The sequence below is a fragment of the Lepidothrix coronata genome, unplaced genomic scaffold (genome assembly GCF_001604755.1).
Source record: "Lepidothrix coronata isolate B3197 unplaced genomic scaffold, Lepidothrix_coronata-1.0 Scaffold44, whole genome shotgun sequence".
NCBI lineage: Eukaryota > Metazoa > Chordata > Aves > Passeriformes > Pipridae > Lepidothrix > Lepidothrix coronata.
The window spans coordinates 1,686,287-1,705,635 of record NW_016690224.1 but is presented as its reverse complement, the minus strand read 5'-3'; the positions used below and the strand labels follow the sequence as shown (position 1 = coordinate 1,705,635).

General features: G+C 52.2%; 1 protein-coding gene and 1 long non-coding RNA gene across 4 annotated transcripts; one reads left to right on the top strand and one right to left on the bottom strand.

Annotated features, from left to right (window-relative positions):
* Nucleotides 1–111: 111 nt before the first annotated feature.
* Nucleotides 112–5,164, bottom strand: FICD (FIC domain containing). 3 transcript variants are annotated; one of them, XR_001874680.1, is made up of 3 exons: nt 4,258–4,854; nt 1,650–2,804; nt 112–215 (listed from the first exon to the last, which is right to left on the bottom strand). XR_001874680.1 is itself a non-coding variant. In XM_017814389.1 (3 exons), exons 2-3 carry the CDS (start codon nt 4,541–4,543, stop codon nt 1,729–1,731), a joined length of 1,362 nt encoding a protein of 453 aa, XP_017669878.1. In that variant the 5' UTR covers nt 4,544–4,593; nt 5,041–5,164; the 3' UTR covers nt 237–1,728. The 3 variants fall into 3 exon arrangements, 2 of the variants coding, with proteins under 2 accessions (XP_017669878.1, XP_017669876.1); XM_017814389.1 differs by lacking the exon at nt 112–215 and adding an exon at nt 5,041–5,164 and having other exon boundaries at nt 237–2,804; nt 4,258–4,593; XM_017814387.1 differs by lacking the exon at nt 112–215 and having other exon boundaries at nt 237–2,804.
* Nucleotides 5,165–12,445: 7,281 nt separating this feature from the next.
* LOC108496839 lies at nt 12,446–17,128 on the top strand. Its single transcript, XR_001874613.1, has 3 exons — nt 12,446–12,618; nt 12,757–13,012; nt 16,775–17,128. It is a non-coding gene; the product is annotated as an uncharacterized LOC108496839 (long non-coding RNA).
* Nucleotides 17,129–19,349: the final 2,221 nt, after the last annotated feature.

Genomic DNA, 19,349 nt, shown 5'->3' with positions numbered 1-19,349 from the left:
TGGATGTGAGGGGGGACCCCACTACCAAGTTCACTTGTACCACACAAACACTGCTGCAAATAAACACTATTTTCTGTGCTGATTTCACTTGGCTTTACTTTGAAATGATGAGTCTGGTCATGACATCACAGGGCTGAGGGAGCCCAGATCTGCACCATGGGCCTTCCTCCTCCACAGCCACTTCATTCACTGCAGCAAAGTGTTCTGAGAACAACCTATTCCAAACAAAAGCTTTAATATTAAAATAGTTTATTAATCTGTTACTAAAATAACATTTTTCGCCCCCCCCCAGAGCTCTAAAGTGCAGATTTTATTCATACTCGGGTTGCACTACAAAAATAAGCACATTTTGTAAGGACAGAACATCCTTCCTCAGATATTGTCTGCTTTTCCTGGACAGCAGTGACCAGAGAACTCCCAGTCTCATCCTGCTTTTTGCTTGTATAAAACGTGTCCTAAGTCCCTGGCAGGTAAGAGAGAGTTAAAAGGGAAGAAAATTAACCCTGGCCTGGGACAGTCTAACAGCTTTTGTAAAGGAGTTAAGCTTAACAGCACCCTAAACGGGGATTTTAAATGGAATTTCTCTGAACTTGGAGGTGGTGGGATCAATGCTGCTGTTACACACCTGGCAGCTGGGGGGAGGGAGCTATTCTGGGGGTGCTTTTACCTTAAAAAAACCAAAGATAAAAGTGATTCTTTGAACTGCTCAGCAGTTTCGAGGTACTGCACCAACTGCCACTGCAGCAGAGAGAGGCCTCGAGTGATTCTTGCCCCATTTATTGCAGTAATAATGTGACCTAATGATTAATTGTGAAAGTTCCCTTATGTAGACTAAAGAAACTGAAGGCTTTGGCAAACTTTCTACACCCATTCTCACCAAACTGGCACAGCTCCTGTCTCCTGTCTAACAACCTTTTCTGCCCACAGCTTTGCAGACACAAGCTCCTTTAGACCCTGAACTGAAATGTCAGAGGACAGTTGTGCTTTCCCAGGGCTCCTGCTCGCTGAGGTGAGGCCTAGGAGCACCAGGGAGTCCTTCCCCCTGCAGTGAGTAAGTCAGAGCATTTCTCCTCCTGTTCCACTCCCACCACCTGTAATCCTACACGGAATACTTCCCACTTGTACAAAACTGGCCCCAGGAAAGGCAGCTGAAAGTAAACATGCAAAGTGCTACAGAAATGGGAGGGGAGAAGTGGCTTTGAAGTGGAGTTCAGCCTCCTTCCTGCTCAGTACCTGTGTGACTGACAGGAAAGTGTCTGATGGACACAGCTGGGAGAGTGCTGTTCCTCCAGGGATGTGTTTTGGGGTGGTTTTGAACAACAGGGATGAGGTAACACAAAAATAACTCAGTTCAGACTTTGCCAAGCAGCTCCTTGCCAAGGTCAGACATTGCAGTAACTGCCTGGGTGAAGGGCTGTGATTGAAGCAGCTCCTCAAAGCTTAACTTTAAGGAGAAATTAAATCCTAGTTTATCTTTTTGAGCCTCTCTGCCACCTCTCCCCATCTCCTTCCAGTAGCACAAGCAACTTCTAGTGCACAGCCATCATCAACAGGTCACGTTCCATCTCGGCGTAACGTATATAAATAAATTATATTAATTTAATCCAATGTAAGACACTTTAAATAAAGGAAATGCTAAAGAGTGACACCTCCTGTCCAGTTATTCCCAGCAGGAACACTGAGTGGCTTGGAGTTCTGCTCTCCCATGGGTTCACTGGCTCCTGAGTGTCAAGTCTTGACGGGGATGGTCTGTTCGCACCCGGCAGTGGTTCCCCCCGCCTCAGGCAGGCCCACGGAGTACTCGGTGGTGGCGATGAGCAGCATGTCCAGGGTGGTCTCAGTGCACTTGGCGATGAAGCGGATGAAGGGCCTCACGTCACCCTCGTTGGCCACCTCCAGGACGTGGTAGTACTCCGCGCGCTGCTCCTTGCGGATGGTGATGGGCGGGTACCCCGCCTGCATCAGGATCAGGTTCATCAGCAGCCGCGAGGTCCGGCCATTGCCGTCCACGAAGGGGTGGATGTAAACCAGCTTGTAGTGGGCCAGGGCAGCGAACTCCACGGGGTGCAGCCCCATGGCGTCCTCTGAGTTCATCCACTGCACCAGCTCCCGCATCTGCTTCTCCACGTCGCGCGGGTGGGGCGGGATGTGGTGCCCCACGAAGACCTGCGTGGTGCGGAACCGCCCGGCCTCCACGGGGTCGGCGTAGCCCAGCACGCGCCGGTGGATCTCCAGGATGTCGGCGATGGTGACGGAACCGATCCGCGACACCAGCGTGGTGTTGACGTACTTGAGGGCCGCGTGCATCCCGATCACCTCGTTCTGCTCCACCAGGCTCTTCCCTGGCACTGCGTACCTGGTCTCGATGATGTGCCGGATCTCGGAGAGTGTCAGCGTGTTCCCCTCGATGGCCACTGTGTGGTAGATGTGGTGGTAGTAGGACTCCTCCATGACGCGGCGCAGGGCGGAGTTGCCCTTGGGGATGGCCATCACCTTCTTCACCTTGCTGTCGATGATGCTGAAGTACCTCTGGTCGATCTCCTCCACCAGCGGCAGGGTCCGGCCCCGGTTGCTCAGGGCCTTCTCGTTGTGGGGGGAGATGGTCAGTGCCTTGGAGTACAGGTAGTCGGCCTGGAGGATGTCTTTCTCCTCTTCGGAAAAGATCCCAAACTCGTTCAGGGCATCCACATAATCCGGGTCCATTTTGAGGGCATACAGGAAGAGCTTGTGGGCCTTCTCCCGCTTCCCCTGGCGCTTCATCTCCAGGGCTTGGTTCAGAGCTGCCCTGGCTTCCAACTTCACTTCTGGAACGCAACGAAAATGGTTAGAGAACAGGGTGGTGGGTGTGACTGAAAACTGATCTGGACTGAAAACTTCTAGAGATCTGGTCTCCATGATTCTTGTGGGTCCCTTCCAACTCAGGATCCATGATTCTATGACCATCACTCTTCACTGATATAAAAGTTAAACAAAACCAGCCTCTAAGAACTGGAACAGAACTTGTGTTCCAGTCTTTGCTAGGCTACAATCAGAGGTTTATGCCACGTTTCCAGGCCGAGCACGAGGCAGCAGAGCCATTCCTGGCAGGAAGTGTGGTGAGGCAGGACCTGTGAGCAGCTGGCTCAAGGTGGCCAAAGGTGTGTAGCCATCCCAGCCAAACTCACTTTGGCCACCAAACTGCTTCATGTGGGAGGACACAATGTGTCAAATACTTCCTCTTGGCATTATTTTAGGTGAAATTCTAACACATTGTTGTGTTGGCTGCTACCAGCACTTCTGTTTGTTCACTGAGCTATCTAACATTTTCCCAGCAGTAAGAGCTTTAATATAAACAAAGATAAAGTGCTGGAATCATAATTCCTTTGCGTGTTTTCCAAATTAACATCCTGGCTGATAAAGGCCATGTCCGCAGCCTGTTGTTGCCTGAAAGGCTGTTTCATGATAGCCAGGATTTCAGGATTAACACTGTATATCCCAGATTCCTGTGTATTAAAACACCTCTCTGTGTTCTGGTTACCTCCACAGGACTTACTAGTACTGAAAACATGAGGAAAAACCTCAGGGAGACAGAGTGGCGAGGAGGGAACGCTGGCACAGGGCCCTGGAATGCAGTCATGGAGCTGCTGAGGGCCTGCTCCACCTCGGGGGCATTTCCAGCTGGTGTTCACTGCAGGTGGCAGCGAGAGCTCCTTACCATCATGTGCTCCAGGAGAAGGCCAGGTAGGTGATGAGATCTCTAGGTTGGGATTGTTTTATACAACAACTCACAGAATAGCTGGGGTGGGAAGGGACCTCTGGAGATCATCCAGTCCAACCCCCCAGCCCAGGCAGGGTCACCTGGAGCAGGTGACACAGGGATGTGTCCAGGTGGGTTAGGAATGTCTCCAGAGAGGCAGACTTCACATCCTCCCTGGACAGCTGTTCCAGGGCTCTGCCACCCTCCATTGAAAGGAGGTGTTGAGGTGGAACTTGTGTTTAGTTTATGGCCATTGCTCCTCATCCTGTCACTGGACAGCACTGAACAGAGTCGGGCACCATCCTCTAACACCCCTTGGAGATATTTGTATGGATTGATGGGATCTCCTCTCAGTCCTCTCTTCTCCAGACTAACCAGGCCCAGCTCCCCAGTCTCTCCTCACCACAGAGATGCTCCAAACCCCTCATCGCTATGGCCTCCCCTGGACACTCCAGCAGCTCCTTGTCTCCCTTGTACTAAGGAGCTCCTCTGTCCCCCTGCACCTCCCAGGACCCCCTTACCTGGGGAGGCTTTTCCCTTGAGCACCAGCAGCTCCAGCCCCTGGGAGGTGACACTCAGCTCCGTGCTCTGTCCCGTGATCCTGGGCATTCCCGAGGGGCCCAGTTTGCTCCTCAGGAAGGAGATCCCCCTGAGCAGGGCGTGGCACTGGTTCTCCAAGGCAGCGAGGGGGAGCAGCAGCATCACCAGGGAGCTGAGGAGCAGCACGAGCACGGCTGCCCAGCGCACCCGCACCCACAGGGTCACCCACTGCAGCTCCGGGTCCGTCGCCATCGCCACGAGGTTCATCCTGCTTCCAGCACGGCCACGGGGAGCATCTCCTTTCCCACCGCTCCCACCTGGGAACACACACAGCTTCAGCCAGCGCTCCGTGTCACCGGGAAGGGTTGATGTGAGCACACGTGCTCGGGGCTTGTGACAGCTATGGGGGGGTTGGTTGTCCCAGGAATCCCCATCCCTTTCCCTGCCACCCCACGGCACATCAGGGCAGTTCCCAGGGGAACGCGAATCCATGTGGAATCCTCCGTGCGTTACTGTGACAGCAGCAGCACGAGGAGACAGGGATGCCCGGGAGCAGGGTGGGCTCGGGGCTCTGCAAGGATCAAGGAGCTTCCCCCCTGACCCCCGGCCCCTCAGGCCAGAGGCTCCAAGGCTCTCCCTCCGCAGACGCCCAGGTCTCCCCATCCCCCAGTTCCCCTCCAGCACCGCTCCCACCCCCGGGGCTCCCTCCCCACCCTAAACCCCCTCATCCCCGGTTCCCCTAAGCCCAGGACCCCCAGTCTCACCCGGCACTTCAGCCCTCTCCTGTCCGGGATCCTGCGGGTCCTCCCTAAGCCCGGGGCATCCGCTGCTGCCCCGGCCGGGTCCCTTCAGATTCCCCGCGGGTCCTCCCTTCCCGCGCCCCTGGTCCTGCCCCGTCCCCGTCCTCCCCCTGCCCGGGGTCCCCCCATATCCCGCTTGTCCCCCCGTCACCTCCACCGCCCCCGGTCCCGGCTACAGCGGCCCCGCCCACACAAGCACCGCCCCCGCGCCCTCCCATTGGCTGACAGCCCCCTTGCTCCCTTCCCATTGGCTCTCGCAGCGGACGCTCCTCCCCTCCCCTTCCTGCAGCGTCTTCCGGGTGGTGCCGCACCCCGGGCGCGGGAGAGGCTCGTGNTGCTGCCCCGGCCGGGTCCCTTCAGATTCCCCGCGGGTCCTCCCTTCCCGCGCCCCTGGTCCTGCCCCGTCCCCGTCCCCCCCCTGCCCGGGGTCCCCCCATATCCCGCTTGTCCCCCCGTCACCTCCACCGCCCCCGGTCCCGGCTACAGCGGCCCCGCCCACACAAGCACCGCCCCCGCGCCCTCCCATTGGCTGACAGCCCCCTTGCTCCCTTCCCATTGGCTCTCGCAGCGGACGCTCCTCCCCTCCCCTTCCTGCAGCGTCTTCCGGGTGGTGCCGCACCCCGGGCGCGGGAGAGGCTCGTGGAGGGCGGTGACTGGTGAGAGTGCACGTCAATCATGTGCAGAGCAGCCAATAAAAAGGAAGGCCGGGGAGAGGGCGGGCACTTTCGCCATATAAGGGCAAGGCGTTCGCGTTGCTACGCGACGGGCGCGTGGGGAGAGCTGATTATTCCCGTGTTTGTTTCCATGGAAAAACGCCTTTTTTTCTGCTGGATACAGAGTTGTTGTCACCCATTCCAGGCCCTTCTGGAAAAATACTCCTTAATTCTGGCCTTAAGAGTGTCAGTAGCACCGTAACTTGGTGCTCCGCACCCACGGGAGACCATGAACAGGGAGAGACTGGAGACCAGGAATGGGGAGAGATTAGACAAAAGCTGAGGAAAAACAGAATATTTTAAGGAATTGCAGCTAACTCCCCCAGATTTCGGCATCTAGCAAAGTCATAAGGCAGTTTTCTACCAGATGCTCACACAGCAAATCATCACCAACAGGGAAAAATAACCTGGTTTGTCAGAAATAAATTGGGGCAATTTGAACTGTATTTCAGAGGAGGCTGAGGGGAGACTCATCAGGGTCTGCAGCTTCTCAGGGACAGGGTGGGACTGTTGTGGTGTCCTGGGCGGGGCCAGGAGTTGGACTGGATGATCCCTGTGGGTCCCTTCCAACTCAGGATATTCCATGAAGCTAAACCTTTCAGAGGATGTTGTTTCCATGGTCTCTTTGCCTGGTGTACTTCCAACGATGAGGACAAGCTACCTTTGACTCCAAATAATCAAGGAACACTCTGCCTGTGCTCAGGTAAGAGCCCAGAGATGAGAATGCTGTCCCAAAGCATGGCTTCTGCCCATGCACAGCATCCTGATCCATGTGCTGCCCTTACTCCATTCTGCTTCCTCTGCACATGGAATTTTCCAGAGAAATCTTCCTTTCCATGCTCAATTTCAGTGGGAAAGGCAGGATCCCTCTCTGGGAGCTGGGGCTCTCTTGGATGTTCACTGATTTTACTGGGACTGACAAAAGCAGCTGGATGGACTCGGCTCAACCAACATCCCAAACAGAGCCTGACAGCACCTCAGCTCTGAGATCTCCACAGCAAATGGAGCCCAGGGCCATCCCTGCAGCACTGAGTTCCTGCCAATTCCAGCCATTCTGAGCCTGCCAGAGCCTGGAAGTGCTGGGAGGGAACTCTGGGGATAATCAGCATTTCAAGGATGAGCAAATCTCTCTTTGCTCCCAGAGGAAGCGTCGTGTGTTTTCCTCAGGCACCTAAACACAATTAGGGAATAATTACAGAGCTGTTGATGTGTTTTCCTGTCAAAAAGGGGGAGAAACACACTTAGAATCTGTTCCCCAATTAAATCTGATCCAACAGAAGGGAACAACAGGGATAGCCAGGAGTGCCTGGTGTCTCATCCTGGCTTTGATGCCTCTTTGGTATCCTTGGAATGGTCCAGGCTGAGGTAGAAGCCAATCCCTTGGGAATGCTGATGGCACTGTGAATCCTTGGCATTTCCACAGCTTTTCTTAGCATGAATCCAGGCCAGCTCAAGGGATTCCATAACCAGCACATCCTACACCAGAGTTATTTTTGATTAGGGAAGGGAGATCCCAATGGCAGGAAGGAGAAGGGCTGTGAAACGCTGGATCTGCAGCCTGGATTGTCCCACTGGGTCACATGGATGCACCAAAGGGATTCCATCTGGAGCCTGAACCTCCAGGGGGAATTTGCATTGGAAGCAGCATTCCAGAGGGATGCTGGAAGTGTTATCATGGGAGAAAGTGTGTAAGAGCCTGGGTTTTATCTCCAATATCTGACGCCGAATCCGGTGGATTTTGGAGCAGCCGGCAGATGGCACTGACTCATCTCCTGCTCCACGGAAACATCCCAGCGGGATGCAGCCTCTCCAGGACCTTTCCACCTTCTGCCTTTAGAGGCACCGATCACGGAAAACATATTTGAAGGTTGAGTAAGGCTCTGGCTGCCTCCTGGAACTGTTTGTACTGGGATAAAAATCGCCCTTCTGTGCTCAGGAGGTTCCTGGGATCTGGTGCTGACGAGATGGAACAGCAGACACGGAGCTCGTGCTTCCCAAAGCTTGTCCTGTACCGTGGCTGTTGGGCTGATCCTCAGGATAATCTTCCCTGGCATAAATTTGGAAGATGTGATAAGGTAGATACATCAATGTCGTTTCTTTCTGGCTTTCCTGGGCCACATGTTAAAGGGGAAAAAAATAATTAATTTTTTGCAAAAGGGAGGATATTTCTCCCTTTCCAGCCTCCGGTTCAGCTGAGGCTCTGAAGGTGGAGAGCTGCAGGCCCAGCACCCCTGGGAATTTTTCCATGCTGGGGGTCTTTTTTTGTCTCCCCTTGCCTAGATTTCATTCCTTTTATTTCCTGCATTTGGGAAGTGTCTTGCCCTTGAGCTGTTGGGTTAAACCGAGACCATGGAACATCCCTTGGGAAATGCTCCTGGTCTGTAGGAGGGTCTTGTCACCAGGAGAAGCAACTGGATTTAAATGTGGGATTTTAGTGGATGAACAGATGGACAAGGAAGGGATGAACTGCCTGGGAAAAGCTCAGCCAGGTCACAGCAAGGTTGTGAAAAACAGATTTGACATTCCTGGCTGTGATGTTGGTGAGGCAACGGGAAACCACATCCCAAAATCTGAGTGCAAGGCCAGAGGGATTTTTAATTAAAGAGAAAAGGGAAGGATAAACCAAAATCAGGAGCTGGATTGAGCCATGATGGTTGTTGCTCCTGACTGCAAACGAGGGGCTTCAAGGCTACGGGAGCCATTTACAGCTCATCTGCAAACACAAAGAGAGGGAACAGAGAGCTCCAAACAAAGCTCCTGGAGGGTGAGGAACACAGGGCTTTGTTGGATCTCCTCAGGAATAATGAGGAACCAGCTTCTCAGACAGATTGGTTTGTGACACTGGGAATAAATGGACAAAAGGAAGATGTTCAGGGCAGTGCTGGGCTGGGACAGAGCTGCTCTCACATTGCACCAGCAGGGCCCCAGCAAAGCTACTCTGCAGGGTCTGGGTATAATGAGGAAAGCGATTTAGTGGGAAAAAGGGAACAAGGAGTCCCATCTGTGTGGGAGAAAAGCTCTTTCATTATTGCATTTGTGGTCAGAGTGGTTTTCCAGTCAGCCATGTGTGGATGCTGATGTGAGGGTCTGGAAGGCAGTGGGACACTCTAAAGGGAGCAGAGAGTCCCCAGGCAGGGACAGAGGTGGAACTGGCAGTGCTTGGAATTCCTCCCTCTTCTCATATTTCATAGAATCACAGAATGGTTTGGGTTGGAGGGGACCTTAAAGCTCATCTCATCCCACCCCTGCCATGGGCAAGGAAACCTTCTACTATCCCAGGTTGCTCCAAGCTCCATCCAACCTGGCCTTGGACACTTCCAGGGATGGGGCAGCCACAGCTTCTCTGGGCACCCTGTGCCAGGGCCTCCCCACCCTTAGAGGGAAGAATTTATTTGTAATATCTAAGTTAGTGATGAGTTTTCAGTCACAGAGAATGGGGAGCAAACCTAGAAAATCTTGGAAAAAACCAGCATGTTTTGTGGGAGAGAGCATGGTTTCTCATGGTACATCCTGCCCTTGCTGGCTGTCCTTCCTCATCCATGTGGAAGTTGAGGGCTGGAGAAAGGCACAGTTGTGGATGTTCCCAGGGTTGATGAGGATGTTTCTTGGGGATCTCAGTCCCTCGCTATGGATTTCTCAGCTGTTTTACTCAGAATCCCAAACTCTGTGGGAGTCCTACCCTCAGAGGGAACCTGAGAGAGGGATGAGCCAAGTGGCTGCACACTCATCTCCTGCCTGTCCTTGAGGCTGAGGTGGAAATGCTGACTCTCCCAGAGTCATTTTGGGCTAAGTGCCACGTAGACCCGGCTAATGGGACTCCATGCCAGGCAATCTGGAGATATATTAAACCCAGGAGCTGCTGCAGGAATGATTTGCATGTCAGTGACAGGAGGGAAATTGCCTCATCGTGTCTCTCTGGGTTTTGATCCTGTGAAGTGCCGGGTGTCCCAGCTCCAGTCCGTTTAATTGATTCCCTGAGGCAGTGGAGGCCTCCTGGGATAATGAGGGCACCCAAGGGGAAGATGCTCAGTTATCTCCTGCTTTTACCTCCCTACTCCTCTGGCTGAGTGAAGAGGGGGAAAATCAGCTAAAAATGAAATGTGATGTTTGTTTGCTAAAAATGAAATGAAAAGTGATGCTTCTTAAGAGGGATTTAGTGGCCATGTAGGCTCCCAGTGTCCACCCTCCTGAGATTCCTTGATCTCTGACACATTGGAGAGTAGGGAAACCTGCTTAGGATCCCACACAAGGATGAGCCACCTGGGTTTCTAATGGCCACCTGGAGGGAAACAACCTCCTGGTCTTCCCTGCTTGTGATAGGGCAAGGGGAATGGATTCAAACTGAAAAAGAGGAGGTTTAGATGGGATATTGGGAAGAAATTCCTCCCTATGAGGGTGGTAAGGCCCTGGCACAGGTTGTCCAGAGAAGCTGTGGCTGCTCCATCCCTGGAAGTGTCCAAGGCCAGGCTGGATGGGGCTTGGAGCAACCTGGGATAGTGGAAGGTGTCCCAGCCCATGGAATAAGGTGATATTTAAGGTCCCTTTCAATCCAAACCATCCTGTGATTCCCTTATTCTATGATCTTTTCCAGGTGCCAGAGGAGCAGTGGGATCAGGACAGCCTGGCAGAGAAGGGTGGAGACCTCTCTTGCAGCAGCCACCCTTTTGGGAGACCCCTTCATGTGAGACATCATTTAACGGTCACAACTCCTCACACTTCCCATCCCCAGGGCTGGAATGTAGGACGAGGAGGCTAAAACAGGCTGAGGGTGGGTGTGCTGTGGGAGCAGATTACAAAAGGAGCTATTTTCCCTTGTAAACTTCTCAGCTCGCCCCCTGCTTAGGTCCTGGAAGCTGTCAGAGCTCAGCGGGGATCCCGTGGAGATTTGGGAGGGCAGGGAAACACACTCAGAGGTGGCACTTCTTGCTGATCCCGTGGTGGCACCGATGCCACTGACTGTCCTGGAGTGGAGACAGTGGTGGCTCCAAGGCCACCTGATAGTCTCGGACAACCTCAAGCTCTTCCCTCCTTGGATTTCACTTTAAACCCCGCCCTGTTTAGATCTGGGCATGACTGGATCCTTGTTACTCTTGCCTGTGTTTTTTTTCCTTGGTGATGTTCAGCTGCAGGAGGTTTTTGGCTGCTGGGAATGGATCCAGCGGTGTCCAGCTGGAGCAAATTCCTCATGGGCAGCAGCCCCTGTCCTGCCTGGCTTGGCCTGGGAGACCAGGATGTCCTGGGTGTAGGATGAGGCCAGGAGAGAGCCACCTGAGAGTGGTCTGGGTCAGCCCTGTGCTGAGGGATACGGAAGGACATTCTTCCTTAAAGGAAAGGGATATTTTTCCTGCTAGGAGAGGGGACAATGCTCGGTCACCATGGCAACTGCAGCTCAGGGATGCTGGGTACACACCAGTGCCCTGGCAGAGGTGCTGGGGATGCTGCTGGAGACCAGGATGTCCTGATTCCGGGCTAATTCCCAACACTTTAGCCAGGATTTTGTAATGGGAATAATCCTGAATGCAGCCTTCAATTAAGCTCCTAAATCCCAGGAAGAGAAACAGGAAGTCTGGAGCAGAGACCTTGGGAACCACCTGCCACTTTAGTTTTGCTTTTCTATGGATCTAATTTTCCAAAGGTTCCCAGAGCCTTGGATATTCAAATGGCTCTTTCTATGTGCTGGTTGTTAAGAATCCAAACCAAAGCAGGTGGATGATCCTTTAGCAGTCATAAAGCACCTCTGTGGTTGGTAATAGTGAGGAGATCTGATCTCAGAGGCTCTGCACAACTCTTCCTTCAGCACCTGCACTTGGAAAGTTGGAAAACAGAGATTTGTAAAGCAAGTGGAAGAAAAGGATTTGCAAACCTCTGCTGTTCTAGCAGAGCTCAGGCACTGCCTTGGAATTACAAAGATAGAGCATGTGTCGTTCCCAGCTTTCTGTGGTGCTCTGCTAATTTTCCTGCCTGCTGAGAGATAAAATGGATCCTCTGGAATTCCTCCAAATTAAAACCCAGGCTCCCTCTCCCCCTGCCAGCAGGGAACAGCCCCTGTTTGTCACCAGCAGCATAACTCCACCTTTATCAGGTGCTTCCAGTGCTCCTCAAAACCGGGAGCTGTGAAATATTTTCCTGGATTTCATTACTTTAGAAATGTAATGTTAAATCTCTCAGCTGAGCTTTGTGGCTTCACCAGGCAGAGGCTGAGTTGGAGCAGGAGCTGTGTGTGGATCCCTCTGTGCTGCTGAGGTGAGCACTGTGAGGGAGCTCCGTGTGCTCCCCCTGTGCAGGTGCCGGGCTCCTTGTCCTTCCCTGAGCCTCTGGCTGCCTCTTCCCACAAGGAATGATGCTGGAATGGGCTGCAGCAGGTTCCTGTTCGGGCTAGGTGAAGGGATGGGAGAGGCCAAGTGCTATGTGTTGATGCTCCTGTGCCAAGTCTGTCCAGGCCTCGTGGGAATCCTGTGGGATGTGGGTGCAGCCTTTTCCCAGGAATGCAACACAGAGCTGTGGAAATCAATCCAGCCCAGCTGGAACACACATGCACAGGCTGGTTCCTCCTCCCTCAGCTCAGGTTATCCGTCCAAACCTGCAGTGAGGAAACCTTCCACTGTTGCTTCTTCCCTCGTAGCCAACTCATTCCCTGTTTTCTGGCTCTCGGATCTCACCCCTGCAGCCTTCCAGGCCAAGTTCCAGGTCTTCCCTCCCTCCTTGGACTTCCTTCTGTGCCTGGTGCTCATCTCCAGGGGCTGCAATTCCAGCTGTTTATGGGTAAGATCAACTCTTGCCAGGTGAGCCCAAAGCCCAGCCCAGCGCGGTGGCACCTGGGTGAGATCAGGTCCTGCTTCCTGGTTCTGCTTTCCTGGACTTCCAGCTGATATGTCCAGGGGCTACCAAAGAAGGGAAAACCTGAGGATGGAGGTGGTGGGGAGGTGCCTGGTGATCACCCGGCTCATTAGTCCAGCTACCAAATTAGTGACAGCAAACAGCAGCTCCCATGGGAACTTTTGAATGTTGGGACTGTCAGAGCCTCATCTTTCAGGGTTATTTTATTTGCAGGTGTTTCCCTGAGACTCCTCTACCATCAGAGTTTGGTGTTCCATCAGCCTTGGGCAGCTTGACTTCCCAGAGCATGAGCCTGCTCCCAACCAGCTTCTGCAGAGCCCAAACTTCCCTGTGTTCAATTTCTTGTTATTGCATTTAGTCTCTGGTGACTCCCGAGCTGACAGCTGGTAAAGATGGCATGAAACTGAGTTAATTTTTATTGTCTAATTTGTGCAAAGCTGAAATCAGGGTTCTGAAAGCCTTGCTTTGCATTATAGTGCTGACACATCTGCTGCGTGCATTGGCCTTTGATTCCTGAAAGTCTGTTTTCCCTCTATTTCACCGGGATGAGCAGATCTTTGTGATCTTTTGTAAATGCTTAACACCAGAGCTCAGAACGCCAGGCTGTTAGGGAGCTCCCCCAGCCCTCCCTGAATCTCAGAATCATCGAATGGTTTGGGTTGGAAGGGACCTTAAAGATCACCCCATTCCACCCCCTGCCATGGGCAGGGACGCCTTCCACTATCCCAAGTTGCTCCAAACCCCAACCTGGCCTTGTACACTTCCAGGGATGGGGCAGCCACAGCTTCTCTGAGCAACCTGTGCCAGGGCCTCACCCCCCTCATGGGGAAGAATTCCTTCCCGATATCCCATCTAACTGTGGCCTCCAACTGCGCCACACTCCTGCCCCTTTCCCTCTCCCGTTCTGATTTTCCTGACAAAGCCCTGAGTTTGAGCAACCCTTGGCTTGTGGAGACATTGGAGAAGTTGTGGTATTTCTTGTTTTGAAGCTTAAAATAGCCTGGAATTGGCTCTTTATGTTTCCCAGAGTCTGCTTTGCTCTCCAAACCAAAGCGAAGCCACCACGACTTGAGCGGGAATTAAAGGCCCTGGCTTGAAGTCCGTGTGTGTTTTACGGGCCCAGGACAGCTCAAGCAGGAGCCGTTCCCCTGATAAGAATTATTCTGGATCACAATAAAAGCCACATCAGCTTAAGGCTTCTCCAAGCCTCATTTTATAGTGGCTATTAAAGACTGGAGTGAATTGCTCGGGATGATCCCCCAGGCACTGCTGGAAATAGGGAAAGTGGAGGAACAAAGAAAATGAAACATGTTTTGGGGCCCTGAAAACCATCTTTAGAAAGAGCTTGGTGTGATTATTATTATTTTCAGACCAATGTTCTCTGCCTAAGTAATGCCAGCGAAGTGTCTTGAGCAGCTCCCTAATTTGTGAGGGTCCCAAAGGCACAGCCTTGGGAAGGAATTGGATTTACACTTATGAAAAACAAATTACAGGCTGAGGGCTCGTTAGATGATTCGGAATTAATTTATTGATCTGAGGCTGGAGTGGGTGGAAATAGAAATGGGAAAATAGCTGAGTGCACTTTATCCCAAAACATACGAGATTCTGTCACTGAAGGAGATCAGGGAGCAGTTTTTTGGTGACTCCTTGGATTTGAGGAGCTCATGGAGGGACAGAGGTGCTGAGTTTGGAGCTCCCATGGATCCTTTGGGATGAAGGAGGGAATTCCCTGGCTTTGGCAGCCTGTGATGGCCTGGGAGCAGAGCAGGGTGCTGTGGGATGCTGTGCCCTGCTCCATCAGCACAGCAATAAATCTCCCACCTGAAGATGCTATCATTCCCTGAAAATGGGTGTAGGGAAGATGAAGCCAGACTGTCCTTGGAGGCACAGAGTGACAGGCAAAAGGAAGATGGCAGGAGGAAATGTTCCACTGGGAATAAGGAAAAACCTCTTTGCAGTGGAGGAGTCACCCCAGGTCAGGGGTGAGATTAGTGGTGGGATCTCCATCCTTGGGATGCTCAGACTCACTTGGAGAAGGTCCTGAGCTGTCTGCTCGGACCTGAGGATCTCCAAGGCCCCTTCCAACCTCAATTAATCCATGATTAATCCAAATAGCTCCAAATACAATTGTGCTTTTACCCAGCCTGAGCTCCAGCTTGTGGCCAACACTCCAAAGCCAGTGCTGGAGCACTGGAGCACAAACCATCCATGTCCTCTTGCAAAAGGCACCCAAATCCAGGCAGCTTCAACAGCAACCTTATTTTTTTGGCCAAATATGTGGAAAATAAATCAGGCATTTGTCATTCAATGTGATATTTTTATTGCTGTTTTCAGCCATCTCTGCCCTCTCTGCTTGCTCCCTGTGTGTCCCAGACCTGTCACAGTGGAAAAGTTCCAGTGAAAGCTGGAAACTTGGCAAACTTGTGCAGTATAAAGCAAACCTGGTGTTTCTTTTTAGAGGCTGAAAATAAATACATTAAAACCAAGGATAAGGGAGTCTCTGGGTCCTCTCCTGGCAGGCTGCTTTCCCATGTTTATGTGATAACCTGCTGGCCAGTGCAGAGGCACCAATGGCTAAAAATAGGGAGTGAGCTGCTCCATCGGGTCTGGGATAATCTGGTTTGGAGGGATATGGTCCATCATGCAACCCTGGGAAATCACTATCCTGGCTTTTTAACGTGGAGCAGGATTTGCAGCACTGCATCCATAACGGGGTATTTATCCCGAGGCACGTGGTGCGATTGCCCACACGGGTCAGTACTGCTCTTACTGGTGTTACTGGTCCTGATCTCCGTGGGGTTGGTTCTAATGCTTTTTTGGGGATCCTTCTTGGTGGCATCATTTGGAGCAGGTCAGTGGAGCCCACCCAGCCTTGGCACCTACTGGTTTGTACTGGAAGCAAAGTGGGAGGGGGCTGCTGGGAGTGGCTGTGCCTGTTACAACCTGGGATGGGGGAAAGGGCTGATCCAGTGAGCCTGGATATACCTGGAGGATTATTTGCCCTGGGAGTCAGTGGCTTTGGCCATGGGCAGGGTGGGCACTGCCTGGCACGAGGGGGCACATGAGATACTTGGATCTGTTGGGATGAGCTCTGGATCCTCCACCCTCCAGGAGCAGCGCCACTGATTTCCCCCACATTCTCCACAGCACAGACACCCTGACCATCACCCCCAATTAACGTTAATTATCTCATTAACTCCGCTCACAGGGAGCTCTGTCCTAAATAATGAAATGAAATTTCCCTCTGAACTGGGCCAGAAGATTTTCTTCCCTTCTTTTTTTATAAGTGTATTTCTCTCTTTCCTTCCTGGAGGCAGCTTTGGGCTTTGTTTGGCAGCAGCAGCCGTGGCTGTGGGATCTCACGCTCTTCCTCAACAGAGATCCTCCCAAAGGAAGAGGAAGGGGAAGGGAAATAAGTTGCTGCCATAAATCCCAGGAAACCAGGGCCATTCCAGGAGTTCTCCCATGGCAAGTGTCGCTGCCAGGACCATTCCCTGGTCTAAGCCTGGGAGTCCTAAAGGAGGAGCTACACTTTGGATTAAAGGATTTGCCAAAGTCTAATGAAGGAAGAGCCTCCAGGCTTCCCTTAATTAACAAATTAGCTCATTGAGAGTCTCCCTAATTTGCCAAATATGAAGCTGCCCTATTAATTAAACAAGAGGACAGATTTTAAGTTGCCAAACCTTACATGTAATTGATAAATGACTAATTTAAACCCTTATTGGTGGAAGGTTCCAGGAGCAGTAATGGGGGATGAGCAAGTGGGATCTGATCCACCAATGGGACTTGGGGACCACCAATGATCCCACGACCTCTCCTCTTATTGACCCATCCACTAATTGGGTCTGATTACATCCAACCTCTTTCCTCTTCCCCCTAAATCCCATTAATTCACTGTTTTCCATGAACAGAAGCTCCTCAACAGCTGAGCTGGTGCCAGGCTGGGGGTGATGCACTCAAGATGGGATACCCATGGAAATGCTTTACCTCTCCCTCAGGAATTATGACCCTAAATCCCTCATCTCTGGGGATCCTCTTGCCTCTTACTGCTGTGCAGTTTTATGGATCCCCCCAGTCCCGCCCAGGATGGATCAGGCTCTGAGGAACCTTAATTGAATCTTTAGGATAAAACCTTTCCGTTCTCGCAGACGATCTGGAACGTTAATCCTGGATAATGTGACATGGAACATTTCCACGGCTCCTCGGCACAGCTTTCCCTCCTCATGCTGCCTTTGAGTTTGGATTTGTTTGTTTTCCAAGGCAAACTCTGGATCTGGCTCCCATCAACAGCACCCTTTCGACAGATCCCAAAATTTATATATTTATGTAAGTAATTCTCAGATAAGGGGGCTATTTCGGGAATGGGATTCTCGTGACAGTCCTGGGAGAGGGTTGGATCCAGCACGGGATGAGCTTTAAGCACTGGGATGCTCAAGATGCCTCTGCCCAGAGGAAGATGCTGTGGGGGGACCCCAGTGAGGGCACAGGTGCCCCCACATCTCCCTGGCACTGCCCAGCAACTCTCTCCTTCCAGAAATAGCCCCACACTGGCATGAGCTCAGGAACATTTTGCTGTTATTTTTAAAAATTCCAGGGGAATTGGAGCTCAGGGGACCTGCACCAAAGCCACCCCTGGCCAAAAAAGGCCTGAAAATGGCATTGCATTCTCAGAGCTGGCAGGAATGCTGAGGATTCCCGCAAGGAACCAGCCACTACCCGGTCTGGAGCCGGGCAGCTCCCAAGCCCATCCCAGTGATGGGAAGCAGGATTGGCAAAGCTGGAGGGCACAGTCACCTCCAAAACAGTTGCCTCTGCAAAGCCTTGCTCTGTGGAGCAGTGATTTGCCTGGATGTTCATTACAAGGAAAGTGGGTTTATTTGTTATAAAAATCATAAATGAAGCAGGTTTTCTTATGGATGTTTGGGAAGTTGAAGCCTTTTGGTTTTAAGTTTTTGTTATTGAGACAAATCCAGCTGGTGCCTTAAAGAATATTGGGTGTTTCCCGAGGGCTTTATCAGCCAGGACCCATCGATGGGTCTATTGTTTCCAGGAGATTTCAGGAATACTCACCTCTGCCTGTGTTTAGTGTCTGCTCACTGTGATCCTGGCACATGGGACACCAGCTGTGGAAAAACATATCCAGAGGGATTTTAGGGTGATGCTGAAGGGTTTTCGGGTGAAGGATGAGCCTGAATTAAGCTCCAGCAGTTTTGTAGCCAACACAAGGCCTTGGAGACCTCCCAGCATCACCTGACTCCCAGTGGGATGCTCAGCGTCCAAACCTGGAGCCCTGCCAGGGCTGTTTAACCCTCTTCCATCCTAAATTATCCCCTCTCTATCTGAAATCCCCCCAGGCCCAGGGGTTGGTGCTCACTGTGCCACTAAGTGCAGAGTGGGGAGCTCAGGGATTCTGCACCCCCCCCTCCTGTTCCCGTTCTCCAAACCCAGAGCTTGTTTTTTTTTTTTCCTTGGAGCTGCAGACACCAGCAGTCCTGGCCTCCATGGTTCCCACACAAGCTGTAACACTAAAAAAACCCACAATGAGTGGGAGAAAAAGAGATGGATGACACATTTGCTGCAGGAAAGGGCTCAGGGTGATGAGAAAACACTCATTTCTGGCAAAACTAACAATCTGGGGGGGGAAACTGGGATGCAGAGCAGGGAATACCTGGGCTGATATTGGAATCTGCCTGGTCAGGAACCTCTTTTAAGGATAATAAAGCACAAGGACACACAGAGCATCCCCCACGTGCTGCTTCCTCTGCCCTTTGGAACATTGGCTCCCACCTCCACTGAGCAGCTGGGGGATAAAATTCCTTAAAATTAGATCAAGGCCATGAAATGAAGGTGCAGCACCACACTCAGAAATCCAGCTTTCAGGCCCTTGTGTTTCCAAACCACACTCCATGAGGGGAAGAGAATGAAGGAGTTTGCAGCATTGTACAGACAAGCAAAGGGCGCCAGGGAAATTTGGGAAGGAATCCCAAAGGATTTGTCCAAACGCTCAGAGTCGGGATATTTATGGGAAAACGCTCAGGTGGGGAAGGTGCTGGGAGGGTGATTTGGGGCTGAACCAGCAGCTCTGTGTGCAAACCAGGCAGAGGTGCCCTGACCTGCCCCTGACAGTGGTGGGATGCAGTGGGACATGGTGCCAGCAGCCTCGGGATCACAGTGGGATCTGGCAGCCCCATCCCAGCCACGCCGTGTTCCGGGGTCACGGAGCTGTTTATAAGCCCCGAGTTGCACAAGGTCAGGACTGTTTTTTTCCATTATTGTATCAAATCAGCGAAATAGGGAACATGAAATGTCTCTTTGACATCCTGTATGTGGGCTCTTTATTTTTGCAGTGACTTTTCATTTCCACTTGGATCGGGAGGCAGTGACGAGATTCGGAGCTTGGGACCACAGTGGGTGTGAAGCTGGGAGCCAGAGGGATGAGCTCCCTGTGGGAAAGGAAGGGGATAAACCCAGCCCTGAAACACTGGGATATGTGGTAGGAGCCCTGTGCTGTGTCCTCTCAGCTCAACCCACCTCCTTTTCCAGCCATTCCCATTTATCCCCACGGCTCTGCCCGGGGCGAGGGAAAGTTCTGCTGGATGACGGACAAAGGTCCCCCGGAGAGGGAAAAGCTTCATGCAGTTTCTTCCCCATTAAGTGTGACATCTGTTTTGGGCTGAGTCAGGCGGGTTCCCAGCGCCCACGGGGGAGGCAGAGGAGGGCGAG

What these genes read in the sequence shown, in the direction of transcription:
- FICD (XM_017814387.1), bottom strand. Translation starts at nt 4,768, where the DNA reads ATGGATTCGCGTTCCCCTGGGAACTGCCCTGATGTGCCGTGGGGTGGC. An exon ending in CAAGGGAAAAGCCTCCCCAG is followed by an intron (nt 2,805 to 4,257) that starts GTAAGGGGGTCC and finishes GTTGCGTTCCAG; the next exon opens with AAGTGAAGTTGGAAGCCAGG.